Below are 23,291 nucleotides of genomic sequence, written 5' to 3'. Positions count from 1 at the left end.
ACCACGTAGTGTTCACTTCGCCACACAGGGCCTTAGTCGGGTGCTCTGCTGCTGCCGCCCACCACATATGCAGGGAGTCTCCAAGTTAAAAAAAAAAAAAAGCGCACCCTTCACTCATGTGTAGTACTGGCGGAAAATCAAGTGTGTGAAGCTGACAAATATACCCATTTCCTCTACTTGAAAGTAGGAGTTAATGTTTCTCCCTATTTTAGAGGATGGAGGTAAGCAGTACATTTTCAAAAGCTTATGGAGGGGGTTCAAGGAGGGGGGGGCTCTTTTTCAGTTATCTATTTCTCCAGCATATTCATGTGAACAAAACTCAGCAGAGAGAGCATGTTGCAAGAAATGCCTTTCTGTAAATACAGGCATGATGTAACAAGTAGACAGGAAGCAACGTGCAACCATGATGTCACGGACAGCTAGAATGTAACATCTGCTCAGGATGAAACAGACATTATGCAACAAGCCAGCGTCATATAACAAACAAGTCATAATGCAACAAACAGCCATAGTGTGCCGAAAGGGAATCATTTATGAGCCGGAGTATGCCTCTTTCCATTATTAAGTACACAGGTTACACGTATATTTAATGTTCAAATGGAATCCTACCTTTCTTTTGCGTCGAGGAAAGCCTTCGCAAATGGGTTGTATTGGATTTTCAGAGCTGTGATCTGAAAGAAGAAAACAGACCAATGACTTGTTTCGCCAGGACCGCTAAATAACAATGATGTCTTTGTTCTAATATTAATTGGCATTTAGGGTGCCCCATATATGTATTTATGAAAATGTAGTATGTATGCTTATATGGATGTTTAGAGCCGGCAGGCATTCATCATCCCAGGGGTCAATAGTATCATCAGATTTAGTAATACTAACACCTGTCATTACAGTGTTTAGGAGTGGTGTAATCCGGCAAGAAGCACTATATAAAAATGTAAAATTAGTGATTATTATTGTAGGGTTTTATAAAGGGCTAAACTAGCTGGTAAGCAACGGAGTGATGTGCAAAGCAGGAGGGAGGAGGAGATGTTCAGTGTGGCAGCAGTGAGGAGGGTGAAGAAGGTAGGAGCTGTCAAGAAGGAGTAGGGGGGGAGGCTGCAATACAGTTATCAGCTTCTGATGGGGTGCTGAGGAGTCTGTCCCTTCCAAGTGGGCGCGCGCCTTTGTGATTGGGTAAGCTATTGCCGAGCCAGGATGAGTGACAGGAGAAGATCAGTTTCCTCGGGTCTTTTTCTTTGCATTTCTAGGATTGCAAACTAGCATTATTGGGTGTGGAGCTGGCCTCCAGAGATGGCACGGTTTTCAAGCAGGCAGGCCAACGCCTTGGACGTTGGTGCCTTGTGCAGTCTCTGAGAGGAGGCAACTGTAATTCTGTAATAGTGGGCATGATTCGGCCAACTTTAATCTGGCCTGTGTTGAGGATGGCTGTGGCATGGAAGGCAGCTTTCAGCTGGTCAAGTGTGGCAGCGGGGAAACGTGCGAGTAGTCATCTATGTGGAGAGGACCCGTGATTGGGTGGCGGTTTTGAAATCTGCAGTAGGGATGAAGGACTTACTTTCCCATAAATGTGAAAGCTGGCAATAGGCCGCCGGATTTCTTGGCGACATGGATTTTAGGCCTTGCCGGTGACATTCGTTCACATTAAGATGCAAATGAACATGTGCATATGACAAGAAAGGTTGTTTTAACAGCCCCATGGTCAGGCTTGCTTAGCTGGTGCATGCTCAAATTACCATCTGCCCTAGTAGCTGGCGCTGGGAAGATCATCAGTGGAGACCGGAACACTCAACTGTGGTTAAGCCCAGTAAAGTGATCTCATGGGGTAGGGGGCTCACAGCCCTTACCAGGCAGCCGAGGATTTTAGACGGACGTTGGACTTAAGGGAGTTAACAAGGCCAACTGAACTTCTAAAGAATGAAGAACAGCAAACTGGCATATTTTGCCAAGGATAAAAGGGAACATAGATACCCATTTCAATAAGGTGGCGGGTTAGGTTAGCGGCATGGGGTGTTAAGGGATATAGCCAGAAATTGGGAAGCTGATCAAAGGGGTTGGCTATCATTTTTTTGCAAACTTATTTTATTCCCGTCCCTCCAATGGAAGGGAATTACTTTGTATTAATGTTTAACATGCTTCTCGTCGCAGTTTTATCCCAAAGGGTTGGTAAAGTTCACTCAGCAACTACCATGTGTACAGTATACAAAACCTTCAATACTTAACACTGCTGCGTCACCCTTAGGAATGAGTAGCTTTACCGTCCACCTATATTGTAAACATATATACAAACACAATTCCTTGGCGCTAACTCGCGCAGGAAACGATATTCAATATTCAGGCTTTGATTATTACAGAATAAGTTTATCACCGTGTGGCTTATGAGTTTTCATTCATAGGTTCCTTTATAGATGGGACAGTCCCGAGGTATTCTCAGAGCAATTGTTTATTCTCATTAATGCGCCACACAATTAGATTTGAAACGACCACGGGGGTCATACCCCGACCATATGGATCCTTTCCAAATTTGAAAGTCCATTTTACCCAGCTCTGTTCTGGGCACTTTCTGAGGCTGGTCCTGGGCATATCCATGCCAGAGAGCAGCGTTGCTTATGCAGGCCTTCACCCTAAGATATGGAATACCCGTCAGCATAACCGGTGACCGGGGCAAGCCCTTTACCAGCAAAAGTAGTAAAGAAATGGTGTCCAGCATTGCAGATACAATATAAGCTCCATTGCCCCTATCATCCTCAAACTGCGGGGGGGGGGGGTGGGGAGAGTGTAAAACGATGTAGACCAGAATAAACTGGTGTTCTCAGTGAGAAACAGGCCTCCAGTGGTCTAAAGCGCTCCCACTGATATTGTTTAGAAGGCGAGGCAGAGCCCACAGGAAAACGAGACTGAATCCTCACAAGAAACTATTCTGCAGACCAGTGCACCTCCCTCTATCACCACCTGTTAAGAGTTCTTACAGCAACATACAATTAACTGAGGATATTCTACTGGCATTTTGCAAGAAACTTACAGCTACTGTTAAGTCTCCACACACACAGGTCCATGAGGCTGATGCTGATGCCTCATGGACCTGTGTGTGTGGAGACTTAACAGTAGCTGTAAATTTCTAAAGAGCTTAAAGAACGATGCAATGCTATCCAGCCTTGCGAGGAAATGATGGTGAAAGAGCACCAGAGCAATACAGCAGTAACACCGACCAGATCATGTCTTAGGACTATTGACAATATACCAGGTGTGAATTCCAGCAATCGTACACCGGGAGCTTTATAGGAGCCAGGGACCTTTACGTCAACGGCGGTCTCTCCTAGCTTTTACGTTGACAGCTGTCTCTCCTACCCATCCTTGGAATGTAGACATTGGAGGGAAGGATTCCTCCCCAATCATAATATTGCAGTATACATTCTAGAATGATCCTAGATGGTTTCATGTGTGTGATGAGGGCCGGGCCTTATAAAGATGGAGGTCTGGTGGGAGTGTCCCATTGCTGCAGGTTTGTTCCTCTAGAATAAGGATGCTGCCTTCTTAATTGACCTGCAAGACAGTGCGTTGTCTCTGACCTTGCTGCTATCCAAGACTGATTGTGAGCCTGGTTTCTCTGACACAATTTATCAATTCATGGATTAAGGTAAGGGTTGAGTCACACTGTCATAGTTTGACCTGTAGCGCAAGCAGAACACACGTGTCAAAGGAGGGGGTTATGGCAATACATTATTTTTCCAGCCATTACCCATCTGAAGATGATCCCCTTGTGTTGTTGTCCATCTACTGGATTCCCTTAATTCTATATCAACAAGGTAATTAATTATGAACAGGATTGATGGCCTGCCTGCTTATTACTGTATTTATGACATTGTGTAGTACTGCACATAACATTGGCTATCACCCAGTGGTAAATCTGTTCTGTACAGGACTTGTTTGTTACTGTTGTCAGTGGGTACTGAGTGCCCGTGCATTCTGCCCCTAAATAGATTAGGCGGTTTCAATGTAGCCTATTATTGGGCAAAAACAAACAATATACAGATGTTATTTACTAACCTATGGAACGTTGTATGGCCCTAATCCAGAACGCCCTACAGCACAGACTATTTCATCCTCAGCGAACATGGCTTTGAACTCTGACCATGAAAAGTGTTCTTGTCATTTTAGCCACATATCAATTCACAGTTTTAAAATAGTGTAATATATCCATAGTTAGATGGGGCCTATACAGAATGGTCACACAGGTCACATAGCGTAATAGGGAAGCCAGCGCGCTTGGGTAGTCTCACCTCTTCATTCTGGTACGCAGTCACGGCGATGAACTGGGTCTCTGGGAAGGAGTGGCTAGTAATCATCCGCTGGGGCCCCCCGACTCTCACTATGTGGATCCTCGGTTCATACTTGTGCAGGGAGTTCAGCATTATCTGTGCGGGGACAATCAGAGAGAATAGAGAATGCTGACATGGTTAATACATCTGAAAGGATGCAAGAGATGCTACAGATCGACTTAAAACTGGTGCAACAAGTTAATGAAATCCAGCAAAACCAAAAAAAAAGAGATTCCAAATGTCCCTGCTGGTGCCAGGTTGGGGTTTATGCCCTACAGTGCCATCATGATCATGGTTACACATTGTGTAACCATCCAGGTGTTTTGGACCTCAACTCTCATACTCCTCCTCTGCCGTCTATGCTGGCTAGGGTTGATGCGAGTTGAAGTCCAAAACATTTTCAGAGGCGCAAAAAGGAGGAATCAGATGGTAAATTCCTAGGGCCTGCTAATTGAAAGGAAAAAGAACTGCTTCTCTTTACCCAAAATACATCCCCAGAGATGGGCATGCCTATATGGCCTCGCTAGATAGGTGCCCTCATCATCATCACAAATACTAAAGAATCCCAGGTGGCACCTCTGATGATGGGGATTGGATCTTCAGAACTGCTGTTTCATCATTCAGTAGATGGCCCTTTTAGAGAGACCACGTTCAAAATGACAGAAAATGCCCTCGTTCTAATTCTGATTCTCCAATATTGTTTTTTAATTTCGTGTTGTCTTTTTTGAGTCTGGAGACCTACGGTGACCTCGTTCCCTTGACTGTCTCTTCATTTCACAGCATCTATAGTGTGTTAGTGGTCAAAGGTCAAACACCCTGGCCCAAAACCAAATCATGTCCAACAAAATAGAGCAAACTATTTTGTTTGCACTTTTGTATGCACACATACAATGTAGAGATCAGAAAAACGCCAAAAGCCCCTTACTAAAATAATACATTGTACGTAGGTGGCAGGTAGCACTGCTTCTGTCTCCAAATCAGCTGGCCATATAGGGTCCCCACGTGCCCTTCGACCACAGAAGGCTCTGCTTATCACAATTAATGCAGATCAACTGCTGTAGCTGTTCCCGAATTAGTGAGATAGGTGAGGGGTGCTGTGCATCCTTAAATGATCAATCAAATCTGGTGTTATCATGGCCAAATGTAACACTTCGATATCATTGATTATCAAGCTTTCTTGTCACATGCAGGTCGAACCCATTCCTAAGCTGAGCACTTATCTCGTGAGCTATCCACAGACTTTGAACAGGCCAGAAAAGGGATTGTTTGAGAAGCCTTGTCCTATATGTTATATCATGTTATGTTAAAAAAAAACCTTTATACTGTGCCTGTCAAAATGTTGGTCAGCATTAGGAAGTGCACTGTGTGTGTGCACCTTATGGTGGGCAAACATACAACCAGTAGTTGTGTTGAAGTGTTTGCATGCAAACCCAGAGCCCTGTGTCTACCAGTGGAATGCTTTCAGGGCAGTCCATTATTTACTTTATTGCATTTTTGAAGCACTCACACAGCCCGCAGGCATCGAGGCGCTGTTACAGGAACTGTTTGTTTTTTAGTTGCGTAATTGTCTTTTTTTTCCTTTTCTTAGTTGCGTATTTATAACGCGCTTAAATACCCAGAGGTTTCTATGGGCGGAACCGGGGATCGAACCTGTGTTGCTTCCAAGGCAACCACGTTGCCGCTGAGCTATCCTCCCGGGACGAGGATTAGTTCTGCAAAAGGTCCTTGACCTATCCAGGCCGACTCATACAGGTGGAGGAAATGTTATATTACAGCATTATAGCTCTCTGCCAAGAGCTATACCAACTGCCCATGCCTTCTCATCAAGTTATAGACTGAGCTGTAGGCGTGGGCCTATAATGATAGGGAGGGCATTGATATGGCTATAACGCATTCATTCATTTCGTCAATTGTATAGCGCCTTTCACCAAAAGTATGGTCCCAACGCACTGTTGGTTGAACACCCTCGGAGGGACCGTAGTCCAAAAAGTTGGGAGAATTGGGAGGTGCTATTATGCGTGTGTGCATTTCAACCATTAAAGTTATGTGAGGGTGGCCAAGACCCTGCTAGACACCCATGTCGTGTGTATGGGCGCAGCATAAATACACTATTAACCAAAGAGAGAGGATTGTGTTTAAGGAGATAGTAATGTGGGAAGCTACCGTGCACATTTTTGTCGTTAAAAGTAGCTTCATCCTTATGGCAGAAGTGCTGTACAATAGTGTTTGTGTTTTATGTGAGTGCAGGGTGTGTGGAGTGAGCCTGTGCCTTCTGCTAAGTTACAGAGGTGTGGAGTGTGAGAGGAGAAAATGGGTTACCAGTACAAGCAACAATGTCACACATCCTCGTTTTCATCTATGTACAAGGAGCAGTGCTCAGTTTCACACTGACGAGTTACCCGGGCTCGCAGTCCCAGTCAATAGGCGAAGCGAGGACCTTTAACAGACCGGGGAACTCATCATTATGGCTATTAGCACCCCCGGGTTTACGTCCAGGATGCGAATAGCTATTTATTTCTTTGAAAAAATGTGTCACACCCCTTGCACAACTCGTCCAGAATACTCCTTTTGTTCTTTATTTATTTATTTTAAAGTCCAAACAAGTAAAGGGACGGGGTAGGGATTCCCCTCCCTTCTCATCCTGTGGGTCATGGTTTCTCCAAAGGTGGGAGCGTAGTCACTTGGGGCATTAGTTCTTGGGTGTTCCATACATGAGAATGAGGGAAAGGATTTAAGTTTCCTTATTTAACAAGTGGGTCAATTACATTTGGAGAAGACCCAGGATGTATGATGTTTCGCCTATTGTTTGTATTGGACTAGTTCTGATTCATTTCCTCAGGAATTGCCCTAAAGCCGCCCTGATTATCAGCATCCACCTTATTTCTAGTTGTGCCTTCCCTAGAGTTCCTGGCATTGGGTGCATCTATATAGCCTCGAATGGCAGCAAGGAATTGAACATTTGGGGCTAGCGGAATCCTTAGGGAGCATCATGCGGCAAGAACAGAGTAGGAGCGCTAAGGGCACACCCAGTATTTCTGGTCCGAAGGATCTGTGATCTAAGGACCATGATGTTTCCCCAATAACACGGACTCAGTATCTGGAATGGATTCCACTATTTTAATGTGAAAAGGAAATTGGACTTTTTTGGTGGGGTCGTACACAGTGTAAATTAGGACTCATATTGATCATTGCATAAAAGGTGTGTGATTTGTAATTGGTTAATATTGGCAACAGAAATAAACGTATTTTGGATGTCCTGAAATAGTGCTTGATAAACATTTTGTATCGATGCATTAAGAATGTGTGAATGGACACACCTTACTTGCAATATTATGGGAGTTTATAGGTGGGTATAGATATAGGAATTGTACCCCGTGGTCTGACCATTGATAGGGCCATACCGTGTCGCCTCTCTCTTTTTTGTTGATGAACAGTCGTCTATTGACTATTTCTGGATTTCCAGTTACACAGTGTGTGGCGCCATATTGTGCCGCTGTTCTGTGTCTGAAAGGTCCATGTGGGAGAATCTTTGGGGGGTGTCCCCTTCATTCGCCCCAGGGTTATTGCAGGGCAGGCTCAGGGTGGATATCAGAGGAAGTGTGTGTAGCTCTGCCAAACACGCGCCATCTCACACACACAGAACACCTGCACCCCCAGGTCCCACCAGACTGAGCCTCGCCTCTTACCTGGCCACCCCCATTGAGCTTGTTGGTGAGCTTGACTTTGCTGAAGGAGACCGGGGCCTTCATCCAGTGGGCCCCGAAGTTGGGCGAGTCTGGGTGGATGTAGACGCAGCTGGGCACCTGCGGCTCGGGCTTGCCCCCCGGCACCCATTCCCCGTTGACATACTTCCAGCGGTGGTTGTCCACGGACACGAAGTCCAAGAGGAAAGAGTACATGGCGTTGGGGTCCAGGCCTGACACGTTCACCTTCAGCACCGGGAACATCCGCCTGCAGGGGGCACAGAAAGGAAAAGAGTGAGTCAATCTGCGGGTGGGCGAGAGGCACAGCCAGGGCTAGGTAGGCCTGCATATCGAAGGGTCACAAGAAGGGGCATTGGAAGACACACTATGGGGGACAGGAAGTGACAAACTGAGCCACCTTATAGTTGCCAAGAGAAAAGTCGTGTCCTAATTGGTGGACACGCCAGTCCCCGGCCCGCCAAACTCACTGAAAACCCCTCAGTCAAAATGTACAAATGTTAAAGTGTCAGTATATGTACACCGAGGTTACTTAGTTTTGTTTGGAAAGATATCAGAATGTAATTGGTAATACATTAAAAATAAAGATGAACAGTAATAATAGTCAATACAAATAATAATGGGCTCTATGCGTTTCGGGGTGAAGATCCCTTCCTCAGGAGCCGTGAATCTTTTTGTTAATACAATTGTTCTTCATACTTCAAGCTTTAGATATATCTAAGCAGTGAATACAGAAAGGTTCTTTTAGTGTTAGCGTCTGTGGATAGGTCATTACTGACATGCACATGTTCTGTGTCGCTTCTAGTGCAATAGCATATCACCTTAATCACTGGTGTTCACAATATTCTGTCCTCAAGAAAGGTGTGCGCGTCACTAGCTTTCGCCACGTTGCGTGTGCACCAAACTAGGAGACGGGCACCAAAGCTTTCAAAATGCACTACCAGCAGCACCAACAAAAAAAACACATTTACCGGAACCCCCCACTTCGGCAGCAGTATCAAAGAAATGATTGCCATTTGCGATTCTGGCCCATTGAGTCCGACCAACCGTATGCTTGCTGTGCTCCCTGCATTAAGTGCTGTACCATCTCGCATTAAACTACTCCCTGGCCAGCGTGACATGTGCCCGATGCCCTCCGTCTGACAGTGTGCCACTCGCCCTGCCCTGTGCCTTGCATCCCACCAGCATGAGGCTCACGGCTACCCTATTCCGTGAGTTATCCCCAGGACTTGAGTCCACTGGCCCCACTCCCTCTACTACCCACTGCGAGTGAGCTCCCTGCGGTATGTGGCTCACCCTTCTCCGAGCAAGGGTGCCCACGACACGAGCCTGGTGCCCTCACTCCACTGGCAGCGTGACATTCGCCCTGTGACTTGCCCCCGCCCACTCCACTTTCCCTTACTATGTCCCCGAGTCCGCTGCCCTCCTCCCCACCCCGTCAGTATGTGTCTCACCCTATTCCTTGCCCCTAGCCCTCTTGGTCTGGGATAGGGGCGAAGCTACCACAGGCTGTACGGTAACGCGCATGGACCATTCTTGCCATCGGATACAATGTGTTGTCAGGCTGAGCCCCCGGACCACTGCCCAGGCAAAGCAGAGGACAGCCGCCATCCCCAAGAGCACCTCTGGAGGTGTGTTTCATTTTCAAGGTGAGTGGTACGGGCAATGAGAAACTTAGCAAAGCTGCCGGGGGAGGAGTCATCACAAGGAATGGATGGCAGGGTCGTGGTGTGTTTCTACACGTTGCCTGCGTCGCAACACTGTGTGCAGCTCGAGAGAATGAAAGGCCGAGTGCACTTAAGCGTGGGAGCGCATCGGGCTGGCTTACTTGGCCGGAGCAGACGGAATGGCTTTTCAGTCCAGACACAGAAAGACCAGGGGGGGCATCGACGGATGAATCAGTAGATCAATTATGATTTACAAGCAAAGCCAACACATACGGAGGAACCAACTATCCATCTGAAAACCTGGCTCTCCACCCAGTATCCACGCAACTAAATCATGCCAAGTACTTCAAAGTTTAGAGCACAAATATCACTGTCAGTCATGTAGAGCTATGAAACCTTTGTTTGGACTGTTTTCTTCTGTAACTATGAAACCTTTGTGTGACTGTTTTCTTCTGTAAGAACAGCGCCTAGATGCCTCCGCGTTAGGTGCGCTATACAAAATAAATAAATAAAATCCCCATTAAAAAGGCATGTGCTACCCCGCAGCCCACACCCCAATTGGCGTTTATTAGCGCGCAGATAGACGGAGAAGGGGTTGGTCGAGCCCCCCCCCCCCCACACTCTTCTTTCCCCCGCACCCTATCCATCCCCCCACTACACCGCTAAGCAAAGACCGGCCTGCGTTGGCAATACAAACAGCTCACAAAATAGCATGGAGTGCACAGACTCCATTGGACGACTTCGCTAATTCAGGAAGAGATGCGATCCTGAGGAGGATGACACATGTGAAACCATATCTCACGTCAATTGATAACGCATTAGCATGCCACAATTACCCACACGCTTCGGCCATCACACACAGGTTGCCAAATATGTAGGTCAAAATAAAGAGAAATATAAACGCGCCTTCGATGTATGAATGCAGCCCCGCATCTAGCAGGTCTAGCTCGGATGCGAGGGACGAGCCGGCAGAGCGGATTCCGCGCCCTCGGTGTTGCCAATTAAAGCACTGAAATAACACGTCCATGAGGGGAAGTGTGGGTATAATCCCTTTCATCTGCCCATTTTAGCAGGTTCACACCTCTGCCCGGGGCTGTTCGCGAACACCCGTGTTAAGCGTTTCTCACGGAGTGGCCTGGAGGGATATGGCCACCCCGATATTCCCCGACACTAAAGGAACCACAACGACAAGACCACAGCAGCTGCTGCCATTAACACGCACTGCAGAGTCCGGTCTATTGTGAGAAGGAAGGATGGAAGCTAACAAGATATAACATGCAATGTTATTTGCTGCGTCTAAATCTGCATCTAGATTCTACAGTGAGATACACTTTGAAGAATGTCACCTCGCACTTCACCGTAACTAGCTAGCGCCCTGATGCCGGGGGACTTGGCGCGCTGCTATGAATGCCAAAAATAAAAGTAATCAATGAACAGCAGGAATCTGAAAAGGCCTCCAAGAGGCAGACATCTCCACGAATTCAACGCTCGCTCTGGTGCATACCTGCAGCCTCCGATCCGGACAGGGCCAGTGGTACCTTGAACACCATTGGTCTGGCTAAAACTACACTGCGCCAAGAAGCAATTCATATTGTGGGAGGCACAATAAAATGAAGGGGAAAAAACATATCTATTATGATCACTACAGATGTGTTAACACTGCAGATGGTTTCGTTTCAAATGAACCACGCGTAGAGATGAAAAAGTAATAGTTATTCACAGGTGTGCACGTTGGAATCCAAGCGTGTCCCTAACCGCAGGTTAAAGAATGGACGTGGAAATGATGTCTCAACAGGCGTCCGCTTTCCAGCTCTTATGAAGGGGTCGGTGGTATCTTGCAAGCTTACACTGCAGGAACACATCGCCTTTTCATAAATGGCGTAACATGTGCGTTCATTTTGCAAATCCAGACTAATGATTACTAACAAAAACAAGCACATCTATCACCAGGTTCAAGGTGCAACAAAAGCGTGGCCCGATGCACAGAAGCGTTTTATAATGGTGCAATCCCATAGGAAAATGCTCCATGAATCAGGCCCTTAATATTTCGGGTCCGATTCGGCGATTTTCCCACGCTGCCCTTTCACATGCATCCAGCGACGCCATCCCAGTGGGAGCGCAGGAAGTTGGGTGGATCCCTGCTGTTTGGACACCTTTCCCACAGAGACGTTCGGGGTTTAGCTAAGTTCTATGTAGCGCGCAGAAGACGCAAGAGTCCTTCATGAATTGCTAAATGAAAACACGCTATGCCACCCAACAGTAGCGTCCATATATGTGCTTACTCCGAAACAACTAGAGCTCCGTGTGGCTCCTGGCAGTGCCACTTCCAGGTAACAGGGGACAAGCACAGCCCCATTAGCACCTGGGCATATAGCCGTATTTCTCCACCACAAGAGCCGCCAATACCAGACTCCTCATATCGGGAAATCCGAAACGCAAGCACTCGGTGACTTAGGTTCACGTCGGGACAGTCTGTGTACATCGCTGACACCGACGGGCATTTGAAAAGACACCAGGGCTGTCTTTTAAAATTGCGTTGGGGTTTTAACGTTAGGAAAACACTGTCGCCTAGGAAGTATTCCAGCCCATGTGTTAGGTTTAAGGCCAATGAAAACCAGGGCTGGGTTGTCTGCTGTGTGCTCAAAACGTGCAGGTAGATGGGGGTGCGCATCTTCAGATATAGATGGGGAAAACGGAATAAAGAGCGAACGAAGGAAACAAATTGAGGGCAGGGGGGGCGAAAAGAATACTGAACTTTCTGTATATACTTGTAAATAAATAAATAAATACATTTAACCAAAAAAAAAAAGAAAATAATACCGAACCAAGAGGAAAATTACCAAAAGGAAACTTAAAATAATGAAGTAAAAAACTAAGAAAGCTAAACATGAACTAATCCATGGCCACAATGCATACTCCCAACATTGTTCCTCTGTAACCTCCGAGCACCCTATCGACACTGTCCCCTGCTCTTGTATGACTGCCTATGAAATATCTGTAACAATGTGTACCACTGCTTCTGAAATACTTGTCTGAACCTGTTAAGTGAATATAATGAAACAGCGCCACGATGCCCCCTGGCCGCTGGGCGCTTTTTAAAACCAAATAAACAAATACATAGATAAATAAAAACAATGTAGTAAGCAACCTCTAATCGAAGAATGAACGAATAAGAAAATAAGGCAATCTGGAATGGGTAAAGAAATAATCAGAGGATGGGGAAAACAAATAATCAGGGAATGGGGAAAAGTTCGAGAAAAAAAAAGAAGAGCAACACATGTATGTGTCTTGGTGACATATATAGTTATGCATTATTAGTTGTTCTGAAAGCAGTGGAGTATGGATATCGCCAAATATCCGTGCCACTGAGCGCTTGGCACTGCCCCTCCCTGTGCCCACTTGCATCCAGTCCGCCCTCACCTGCCGTTCTTGGTGACGATCATCTCGTTGGTGAGCTCCTTGAAGCGCTGCCAGAGGTCGCCCTCCTCCAGGCCCACCTTGAGCTGGCGCTCGGTGGGGTCGCCCTTCTCGCTGCCCGCCTGCAGCTCCAGCTCCACGGCGCTGAGCAGGTGGTCCACGCGGCACTGCCGCCCCTTGGCACCCTCCGAGCTCATACTTCCGCCGCGTCCGAGTCCGTCCTCCCTTCTGCTCCCCCCACCCCGGTCCACAAATGCCGCTGCACCCCTGAGTCGCAGTTCCGTCCCGCGCGCGGCCCTGCACTCCCACAGCTCCCCAAGCAATGCCCGCCGCCTGGGCAGGCCTGTACCCATAAGTATCCTGGCCCCACCCCCCCAGGACCCCCTGCCGAGCGCCGGGGTCCCCATTGGAGCGCGGCGGCCTTTGAAGTCAGCTCCCGGCCCGGGGTTGGAGGGCCGCGGCCATTTCAGACACGGGGCGGGGGACGGGTATGCAGATGCCCCGGCCTTCCCCAGTGTTTACACCTCAATCAAAGGCCGGCTGCGGCCGCAGGAAGTGCGGGGCCATTACCTGCCCGACAGGCCCCGGCCCGGGGGCGCCTCAGCACTCCAGACCGGGGCTGCCCCCCTGGGGGTCACACCTACCTAAGGGGGGGCGCTTCGAAATGCACGACACCTGTGGCAGCGAGAGAAACTTTAATATTTGAGTTTACGATTAACCCAACGGATGCACTCGGATTAGCTCGGTGGGTGCACTCCGGCCCAGGAGGGATTAGCCATGCCAGGGCCCGCAGCGATGCCCTGAAAGACCAATGCACATTTCACATAAAAATCCTTCATTAAACACATTACATTTTCCCCTTCGTATTCTAAGGAAATTGCACACCCTTTCCCAGTAGATGGATTGGGCATCACCCTGCGTTGCTAAACCCACTATAAGGAGCTATATTCTCTCAGCATCCCAGATTGCCCACTAATACCTGTTCTAAAGGCGAAGATGATACGCTGAATTTTGTTTCCTTTCATATATTTTTCTCTTGTGTACCACAGCTAAAAAGGGCAAATCAACACAATAATACAGAACTGACAAGGAGTGGAATCCAGCATGGAGAGCCGTCTAAAAAAGCATTGTTAGTAGTAATATATATATGTTTGTGCATGTTTATTTCGGTTTTAAGCAGCAGTACCACTAACATTACCATAATATAAACATTATTTGTACTACATAGTACATGTGTTGCTTCGGTCTATCGTCTAGCCTTCCACCCATTGAATATCACTTAATCACATAATTCAATCCCGATATATATATATTCATTTACTGCTGCTAAACAACAGTGGAGTGAGTTACACTCTTTGAAGTTTAAATAATTACAGCAGCTGGTCGGAGACCAAATTACTAAGCATTGTCTTTATTGGGGTATCACAATTAAAAGCCCGCCAAATGCGGCATTCCCAAAAAAGATTAAAGCCGAAAATTCGGCCGCATCGTAACGCGTTTCGCAACTGTCTCTTGTTATATCTTTGAGCTGGTCTGCTGTTCCAAGAGTCTCGTTCTTCCTAAACCTGAAATAATCTGAAGATTACGAAACCAAGCAAATTAATGACCCATGAATTTTAAAGGCCAAATGTTGTAATGACTAATGATGTAATTGGTGCAAGTGAATTTGTTCTCCTGTTCTTGAAAATGGAAGAATATGTTTTGTGTATTCTAATTGTATTATGATGTACATACATTAATTTATAAGGTTTTTAATAAATGTACTCCTAATTACAATCTTTAATCAGCCTTTCACACGACATGCCTAAATATCAATATACACATATATCCCATATAACTTGAATGTAAATATCACACACACACACAACGGAATTGTTTTTGAATGATCATAGTTATGCGTCCATTTTCTCAATGTGCACTCTCCCGTTCGCTCAGTTGGATTTCCAAGGGCTCAGCCCCAGGCCCTCGTTCCTCCGCAGCGCCTTTACGTCATGCTTCCCTACGTCATGCTCCCTGGACGGCTCGCGTGCGCCGTCCTCACTTTGCGGCTCCTTTGCAGCCCATTTATTTCCATGTACTTACCTGACATTTCTCCCACAGCTCAGGCCCATTAGGGCACCTAATGCGCGCCTTAGACCTGGGTTTGTAGCAGCTTTAATTCTCAGGGTCGTGAGGCGAACTTTATTGCCCTCCTGTGAGAACCGCTGGGTGGAAGCGGGGAGGTGACAATGACCAGGAAATAGTCCAATTGCGCCCCTTTCAACAATAACAATCTCTTTAAACAGGAGCTCGAGAAGAAAGGGGGTCACTCTGTTTAACTTTCCTCGCATGTATTACTTTCATATCCGTCAAAACACACGCCAGGCAGCTCGCTTTTTACAAGTTGTGTGCTTTCTTGTAAACAACAATTCACTTCTACGCCATTGTGGCACGTTTAGCTTGTACGCAATTGTACTTTTAGCTTCTTTTGGAATGATTCTTTAGGATGCAGCATGGTTTACAGTTCATACCCAAGCAATCCACAAACGCATCCAAACACTCATCTTTAGAGGGGAATATTGTGTATGTGCTCATTGCATGGTTTAAACAAACCCTTAAATGTGTCCCAATACACACACCCTGGCATAGAAAAGAAAGCTGCTAAATCTAAAATAGCATCCATGTAAGTTCACATTATGTCACGAAAGAGACACAATTACGTGCCCTCCCTCCGCAGCCAGAAATGCCATCAAGTGTGGGCCAATTGTTTTTAATAGATGTTCAAGAACAGCCCGTACATCCAAATCATGCTTTATTGCATGCAACAGCTGACTTTAACTTGTATGCTTTTTTAAAATGTTTTCATAATTGTTTTTTAACGGATGCAGGTCAAAATGGCACATTTCAAATGAATTCGTTTTTGTAAATTATCAACAGGCCATTAAAGCTACTTTAGATGCGCTTTTAAGTAAACGGCCAATGGAAACAAGCAAGACCCACAAACACTCATGCAGCGGGTCTACCGACTGCTTTTTTTGAAAATGGGCGGTATGTTTTCTGCAGGCATTGCTCAGAAATTAAAGGGATTTTTGTTAGCAGGGATCAGCCCATTTAGGTAGCGAGAAACACCGAGCTACGATAGAAACTGCCCTAGGCGCGGAGGGTCACCCTCTTCAGTGTTAGCTCTCAAGGGAAAAGTATTCACCCAAATGAATGAATGAAGAAGTGAACGGGCATGCATGCAGAGCTCGCTCTTGCGATGGTCGGTTAGGGATTGGCGCAAGCGCGCAGCACAGCAGGTGCGCCATAGCTACTCCTGCACACTCGCCGGCCTCTGGGCAATGGGAAGCCCAGCACCAGTGCCACCAGGAGATCCCGTGCTTGGAGCCGACCAAGCGGGCTGGGATGTTGCAGACACCCTCTCCTGTCTTTGCTTAAAACGAAAACTCGTTTTGCAATGTATCAGATGTGGTATCCGTTCTGCAGTGAACACATTGCAAGATAACAAATAGTGACGATTCTTAATCCAGAGCTATTACAAATCACTTATTAATGTTATAATCGCCTGTCGAAAATAGGTCGATGACATAGAAGTACAGCCAACCCCCAGCAGTTGTAGATAGAAAAGTCAGCATCTTGAGTAAAATGAATGCATCTTCTTCAATTTGAAGGCACTCCTGGACGTGCCTTCGCATTTTTTCTTCTAATGACCTCCTTTCGGCGTAGAGGGGGAGGTGGCTGGGCGGATAGCGCAGGCCTCCCCGTCTTCAGCCTGGGAGGCCGGAGTCTTTCATCACCCCCATGATGTGTATTGGGGCTGCTCGTCCGCTTATCATTTCAATAGCAGCGACTCTCAAAGATGTCCTGGCGTGGGGGAAGAGACATCCACATACGCGCGCGGAGAGGGGTAGGGGTGCAGTCTAGGTCACAGGCGGGGTCAAGTGCCGCAGCGGGTTTTTTAACCCCTCATTCATAGCCACACGTAGATTCTCAGATAGCCCTGCTGGTCAATGTCAGGGATGCCCACCCGCGGGCACGGGGCTCTAGCTCGCGAGGAGCTCAGCAGCGAGAGAGCTCAGTGCCACTGCTTCCTGAAGACATCACCCCCCCCCAACCACCCAGATCCAGACATCTCGCCTAAACGAGATACGGCGATAGGGTGTACGATGGGACGGGTGTTTCCGTTTGCATTATGGACAATGGACAGATGTGGATGTGTCATAATGACGTTGATGCACAGCTCCAGGAGCTAAACTTTGTGAAATTGAATAACTCAAAATGTCCTGGTGTGATTGGTTTGTAAAATGTTTCCAGGTTAAGACATTTATTTTAATTGGTCTGTAATAAACAAAACGTTTGCCTAACGAAATTATTTGACGTTTTTATGTAATGCTTTGATGAATAGTTGTTTTTGTATGAAATTATAGGATGCATTTCTATTAAGTATTTAGACATTTTTTGATTTAAAATATTGTACAATGTATGTTTTTTTATGATGATTGTTTAAGGTTAATTTTGTTAACCATACACAAACAAATAAAACATTAAAAACAAAAAAGAAATTGAATAACTCAAAATGTCCTGGTGTGATTGATGTTCAACATTTTGATTGTGTATTCCAGTTTCCCATTCCGAAAGTCTAGAAAATTGAAGCAATTTTGTGATATGTGTCCCAATGTTATGGTTTTTTTTTGGTGGGGATTGAAATTTGACCATTAGTAAGACTGTTTCACAACTAGGAACACACCCATTAAATGTTTTGTTGAGTTATATTAATTGGATTTTATACTACACACTGCAAAACCGCAGTGGTCTTAAAGTGCCAACACCTTTTCCAGGATGTTCTTTATGTACAAACAGCCACAAACATACTTAACGCTATTAGCCTCACCAATCACACGAAGAATATTCCTGAATATCAGATTAAATCGCTTAGATTTCTTTGAAATCAGATGTGCCTGGATGGGTATTCCATTGGAAGAAAGGACATGTAGAATTTGTCTTGACAGGCATGAAGTTGAGTCTGCTAGACATGTCCTGACAAGCTGTCCGACTATGAGACTGATGCATAAATGTTCCTTCTCCAAATATTTAGAAAATCTTGGATATATGAAGTGTGAATCATTCTGGCTAAAATTCCTGTCAGGATATAGTAGGGGTCTTACAATAGCTGTTTCTCAGGTGTGGAACTGTGCTAATAAGTACCTGAGAAAATTTGAAGAGGAAGTAAAATTGATTTTTTTAAATTTTTTTTATTTTTGATTTAATTGTGTTACAATTTTTACAAAATAAATCCGACCTCATAAATAATTCATATGTCCTTTCCTAGTAAAATAGAAATGACTCTTGTCAAAAAGTCCAGATTCATGCCTTATTTCTTAGTTCTTATTTTAAAGTTGAGTGGAAGTTTATATCTTACTTTGGGGTCAATTTATGGAATTCAGCTCAGAAGTAGCGCACGCGCCTGTCGCAGAGAGGGAGCGTGCACCACGCGTGCGCCAGGCGCAGCGCAAAACAGCATTTTGGCACACCGTGTATTCATGGATTTCACGAGCCATTTGCAGCCGTGGCGCAACGTAAATCCAGCAGCGCCAGTAACGCCCCCAAGAACGCCCCTTGCACCAGAAAAAGCCGTAGAAATCCCCAATATGGCAATGGGGCCTGGCTAACCCCGGACCAGCATACAGGCCCCCTACACCGTATGCGCGTCGCGCCAGCCAAAACGCATGAAAATCTGCTCGCGCACCCCCTTGAATACGTGTACCCAGCTCGCGCCTGCAAAATCATGGGAAAACCTGCGTGCGCACCCCCTTGAATATGTGTGCCCCGCTCGCGCTAGCCAAAATGTGTGAAAATCTACCCATGCACCCCCTTCAATACGCGTACTCCGCTCGCACCAGCTAAATCGCGTGAAAAGGCCCTACCGTAACCCCGCAAATATGCATACCCCGCTCACACTAGCCAAAACGTGTGAAAATCTACCCGCGCACCCCCTTGAATATGCGTACCCCGTTCGCACCATCCAAAACGTGGGAAAACTCCTTGCACACTCCCTTGAATACATGTACTCCACTTGCGCCAGCAAAAATGCATGAAATCTACCCGCGCACTCCCTTGAATACGCGTACCCCGCTTGCGCAAACAAAATCGCATGAAAAGTGCCACACGTACCCCGTGAACTCGCGCACCCCGCTCATGCTTGTTGAATCGCGCAAAAAATGCCATGCGTGCTGGCAGCAACTGCAAACACACCCTGCAGGCAGCCCACACCACAAGGGACCCCCCCATCACCCCTGACTATGGCCGCAGGCAGCCCACACCACAAGGGACCCCCCATCACCCCTGACCATGGCCGGAGGCAGCCCACACCACAAGGGACCCCCCATGACCCCTGACCATGGCCGGAGGCAGCCCACACCACAAGAGACCCCCCCATTACCCCTGACCATGGCCGCATGCAGCCCACACCACAAAGGATCCCCCCATGACCCCTGACCATGGCCGCAGACAGCCCACACCACAAGGGATCCCCCCATCACCCGTGACTATGGCCACAGGCAGCCCACACCACAAGGGATCCCCCATCACCCCTGACCATGGCCGCAGGGGGCCCACACCACAAGGGACACCCATCACCCGTGACCATGGCTGCAGGCAGCCCACACCACCAGGGACTCCCAATCACCCCTGACCATGTCCGCAGCCAGCCCAAACCACAAGGGACCCCCCATCACCCCTGACCATGGCTGCAGGCAGCCCACACCACAAGGGAGCCCCCCATCACCCGTGACCATGGCCGCAGGCAACCCACACAACAAGCGATCCCCCATGACCCCTGTCCATGGCCACAGGCAGCCCGCACCACAAGGGACCACCCATCCCCGTGACCATGGCTGCAGGCAGCCCACACCACAAGGGACCCCTCCATCACCCCTGACCATGGCCGTAGGCAGCCCACACCACAAGGGATCCCCCCATCAACCCTGACCATGGCCGCAGGGAGCCTACACCACAAGGGACCCCCATCACCCCTGACCATGGCTGCAGGCAGCCCACACCACAAGGGACCCCCCATCACCCCTGACCATTTCCGCAGCCAGTCCAAACCACAAGGGACCCCCCCATCAACCCTGACCATGGCCGCAGGCAGCCCACACCACAAGGGTGCCCCCCCATCACCCGTGACCATGGCCGCAGGCAACCCACACCACAAGGGATCCCCCCATGACCTCTGACCATGGCCGCAGGCAGCCCGCACCACAAGGGACCACCCATCCCTCGTGACCATGGCTGCAGGCAGCCCACACCACAAGGGATCCCCCCATCACCCCTGACCATGGCCATAGGCAGCCCACACCACAAGGGACCCGAACCATCACCCCTGACCATGGCCGCAGGCAGGCCACATCACAAGAGACCCCCCCATCACCCCTGACCATGGCCACAAGGAGCTCACACCACAAGGGACCCCCATCACCCCTGACCATGATCGCAGGCCGGCCACACCACAAGGGACCCCCATCACCCCTGAACATGGCCGCAGGCAGCCCATACCATAAGGGACCCCCCATCACCCATGGCCGCCAGCAGGCCACACCACAAGAGATCCCATCACCCCTGACCATGGCCGCCGACAGGCCACAGCACAAGGGATACCCCCATCACCCCTGACCATGGCCGTAGGCAGACCACACCACAAGGGACTCCCCCATCATCCCTGACCATGGCCGCAGGCAGCCCACACCACAAGGGACCCCCCATCACCCCTGACCATGGCCGGAGGCAGCCCACACCACAAGAGACCCCCCATTACCCCTGACCATGGCCGCAGGCAGCCCACACCACAAGGAACCCCCCATCACCCCTGACCATGGCTGCAGGCAGCCCAAATGGCACCATACACCGCATGCAGACCCTGACTCATGCCCCCCCTCCCCAACAGTGATGGCAACCTGCATGCAGGCCCTGATTTATGTCTCCCTACCCCACCAGTGACGGCAACCTGCAGGCAGGCCCCGACTCATGTCCCCCCACCCCACCAGTGACGGCAACCTGCAGGCAGGCCCGACTCATGTCGAACCACCCAACACATTGTCACAACATAGAATCATGCAGCAAATGTCCACCCAAATACCACCCCACGCTGCCCCCCCCAGTGCAACTCCACACCCATGCATTGGCCCCACTTCACAGTACTGGCCCCATGGCATGACATTCACCAAAGCACACATGCATGCACCCATGTACATGTCCTACATAGCCACCCAGCAGTGACATATGCCTGAGGCAATGGCGATTGGCACATGCACCAAACAATTGAGAGCAGACAACACTCAGATTGGACTAAATGAAAATGCATTAAAGAAATAAGAAAATACACCAAATAAAATAAAAAAAAATGAGAATGGAAATGAAATGAATGTAAACGAATTGAAATGCAAAATCCAAATGAACATGGAAAATCCCAAAAATGTCAAACCAAATGCCACCCCACGCTGCCCCCGACCCCCAGTGCAACTGCACACTCATCCATTGGCCCCACTTCACAGTACTGCCTCCGTGAGATGGCATTCACCAAAGCACACATGCATGCACCCATATAAATGTCCAACATAGCCACACAGCAGTGACATATGCCTAAGCCAATGGCGATTGACACATGCACCAAACAATTGAGAGCAGACAACACTCAGATTGGACTAAATGAAAATGTATTAAAGAAATAAGAAAATACACCAAATAAAATAAAAAAATGAGAATGGAAATGAAATGAACGTACACAAATTAAAATGCAAAATCCAAATGAACATGAAAATCCAAAAAAGCGAAAAAATCCTGAAACTGGTCCTTGTCCAAAGTAATGTTTGCAGTTCCAAAGGAAAAAAAATAATGAACCATTACTCCATGGGAAAATAAAAGCAAACAATCCACCAAAGTCCAACTGTGTACAAGAAAGGATGAAGGGTCCATGATCCCAAAAGCCAGAATGATCCTAAAAAACACCCTATAAAAAACAACTATATACAAAAAGTGGAGCAATGTCCATGGACTCCAAAGAAAAAAGAAAAAGAACGGAAACCAAACACTAAAGAACTATTTACAATGGCGGCGGGCTAGTCCTACGGCTCACTGTTGTTATCGAGAGTTTTGGCCAGGGCCAGGGCATCACCGAACTCCGTGTCTATAGCCCGGGGGCGGGACTGTGCTCTATCCTCGAGGGCTCGCAGGGACGCCACCATGCTCTCCACCAACTCCCTGCAAGTCTCCTCGAGGAACTCCGCCCGCCTATCTGCCCGCCGCATGGAGTTCTCCGCCCTGACCATGGTGAGCCATGCCCTCTCTGCCCGCCGCCCCTATTTGCCAGCCCATCCGCTGCCACAAGGAAGACACACTTTGTCCAGGGTCCTCCTGCCCTTTGGCCGATGCCTGCCCCTGTGATGTAGTTGGCCACGAGTCCTGACGCCTCCTATGTCGAGCCTGCTGCTGCCTTGATGCCATCTGCCTGTGCCACCACGACGGCCTCCGGGAAGATGTGAACTCCCGGGGCTATCGTGCACGTGCCCTGCTTGAAGGTGCCTGCACAACCTACATTGCCAGGGCTCCTGTTGCTGGGGTGACCACCTCTGCTGAACCTCCGACTCCCGACTGTGGCAGGGATGGGATCTCCATCAGCCTGGCCACAGTCGCTGGGGCAGGTCCACAGGGGGCCCTTGTGGTATCTGGGTTGGAAGATGGCATGGAGGACGACTGCCGCATAGTGGGTGAAGAGGAGGAGGGGGTTGCAAGAGTGCCCAGCACATGGAGTTAACCCACGACAATGAGCCGTCCTAGCCAGTTCATGATAGCACACACCTGTTCGTGATGACATGCGTGGTCCTGCCAGGAAGCACGCACATCATCACGAATGACGCGTGTGCGCATCGCAACACCAACTAGGACGGGCTCAACTCTGTCACGGATTGCCTCATCTGCAGGTAGAGGAAGGTCAGTTGACGTGGACTCCTCCCCTACCTGCGGTTGGACCTGGACTGAGAAATTGATACCGGTGCACAGTGATGCAGTCACAGTATCAGGGACAGGATTAGGCACAGGCCCCTCCGCAGCGACCTGCGCTGCCTCCTGGACTGCACCAATTGCACCGCTGCTGTCCCCCCCTCCAGGCCCCATGTGTGGGTCTGATGCAGCCTCCTCCTCCACCTCAACCACCACCG

The 23,291-nt window shown here is 48.3% G+C and overlaps 1 protein-coding gene across 1 annotated transcript in view; it reads right to left on the bottom strand.

Annotated features, from left to right (window-relative positions):
* Positions 1-13,372, bottom strand: part of TBXT (T-box transcription factor T) — a 33,580-nt gene extending 20,208 nt beyond the window's left edge. The window contains exons 1-4 of the mRNA XM_069607717.1: positions 13,105-13,372; positions 8,003-8,267; positions 4,278-4,412; positions 610-671 (exon numbers count right to left, since the gene is read on the bottom strand). Of these exons, the coding sequence (XP_069463818.1) occupies positions 610-671; positions 4,278-4,412; positions 8,003-8,267; positions 13,105-13,298 (656 nt within the window). The 5' untranslated portion in view covers positions 13,299-13,372. The remainder of the gene's footprint in view (positions 1-609; positions 672-4,277; positions 4,413-8,002; positions 8,268-13,104) is intronic.
* Positions 13,373-23,291: the final 9,919 nt, after the last annotated feature.

Source organism: Ambystoma mexicanum, chromosome 4q, assembly GCF_040938575.1.
Source record: "Ambystoma mexicanum isolate Mex_15411 chromosome 4q, UKY_AmexF1_1, whole genome shotgun sequence".
NCBI classification, from domain to species: domain Eukaryota; kingdom Metazoa; phylum Chordata; class Amphibia; order Caudata; family Ambystomatidae; genus Ambystoma; species Ambystoma mexicanum.
Note: the sequence above shows the minus strand (reverse complement) of the source record. Positions and strands in the feature narration are given on the sequence as shown.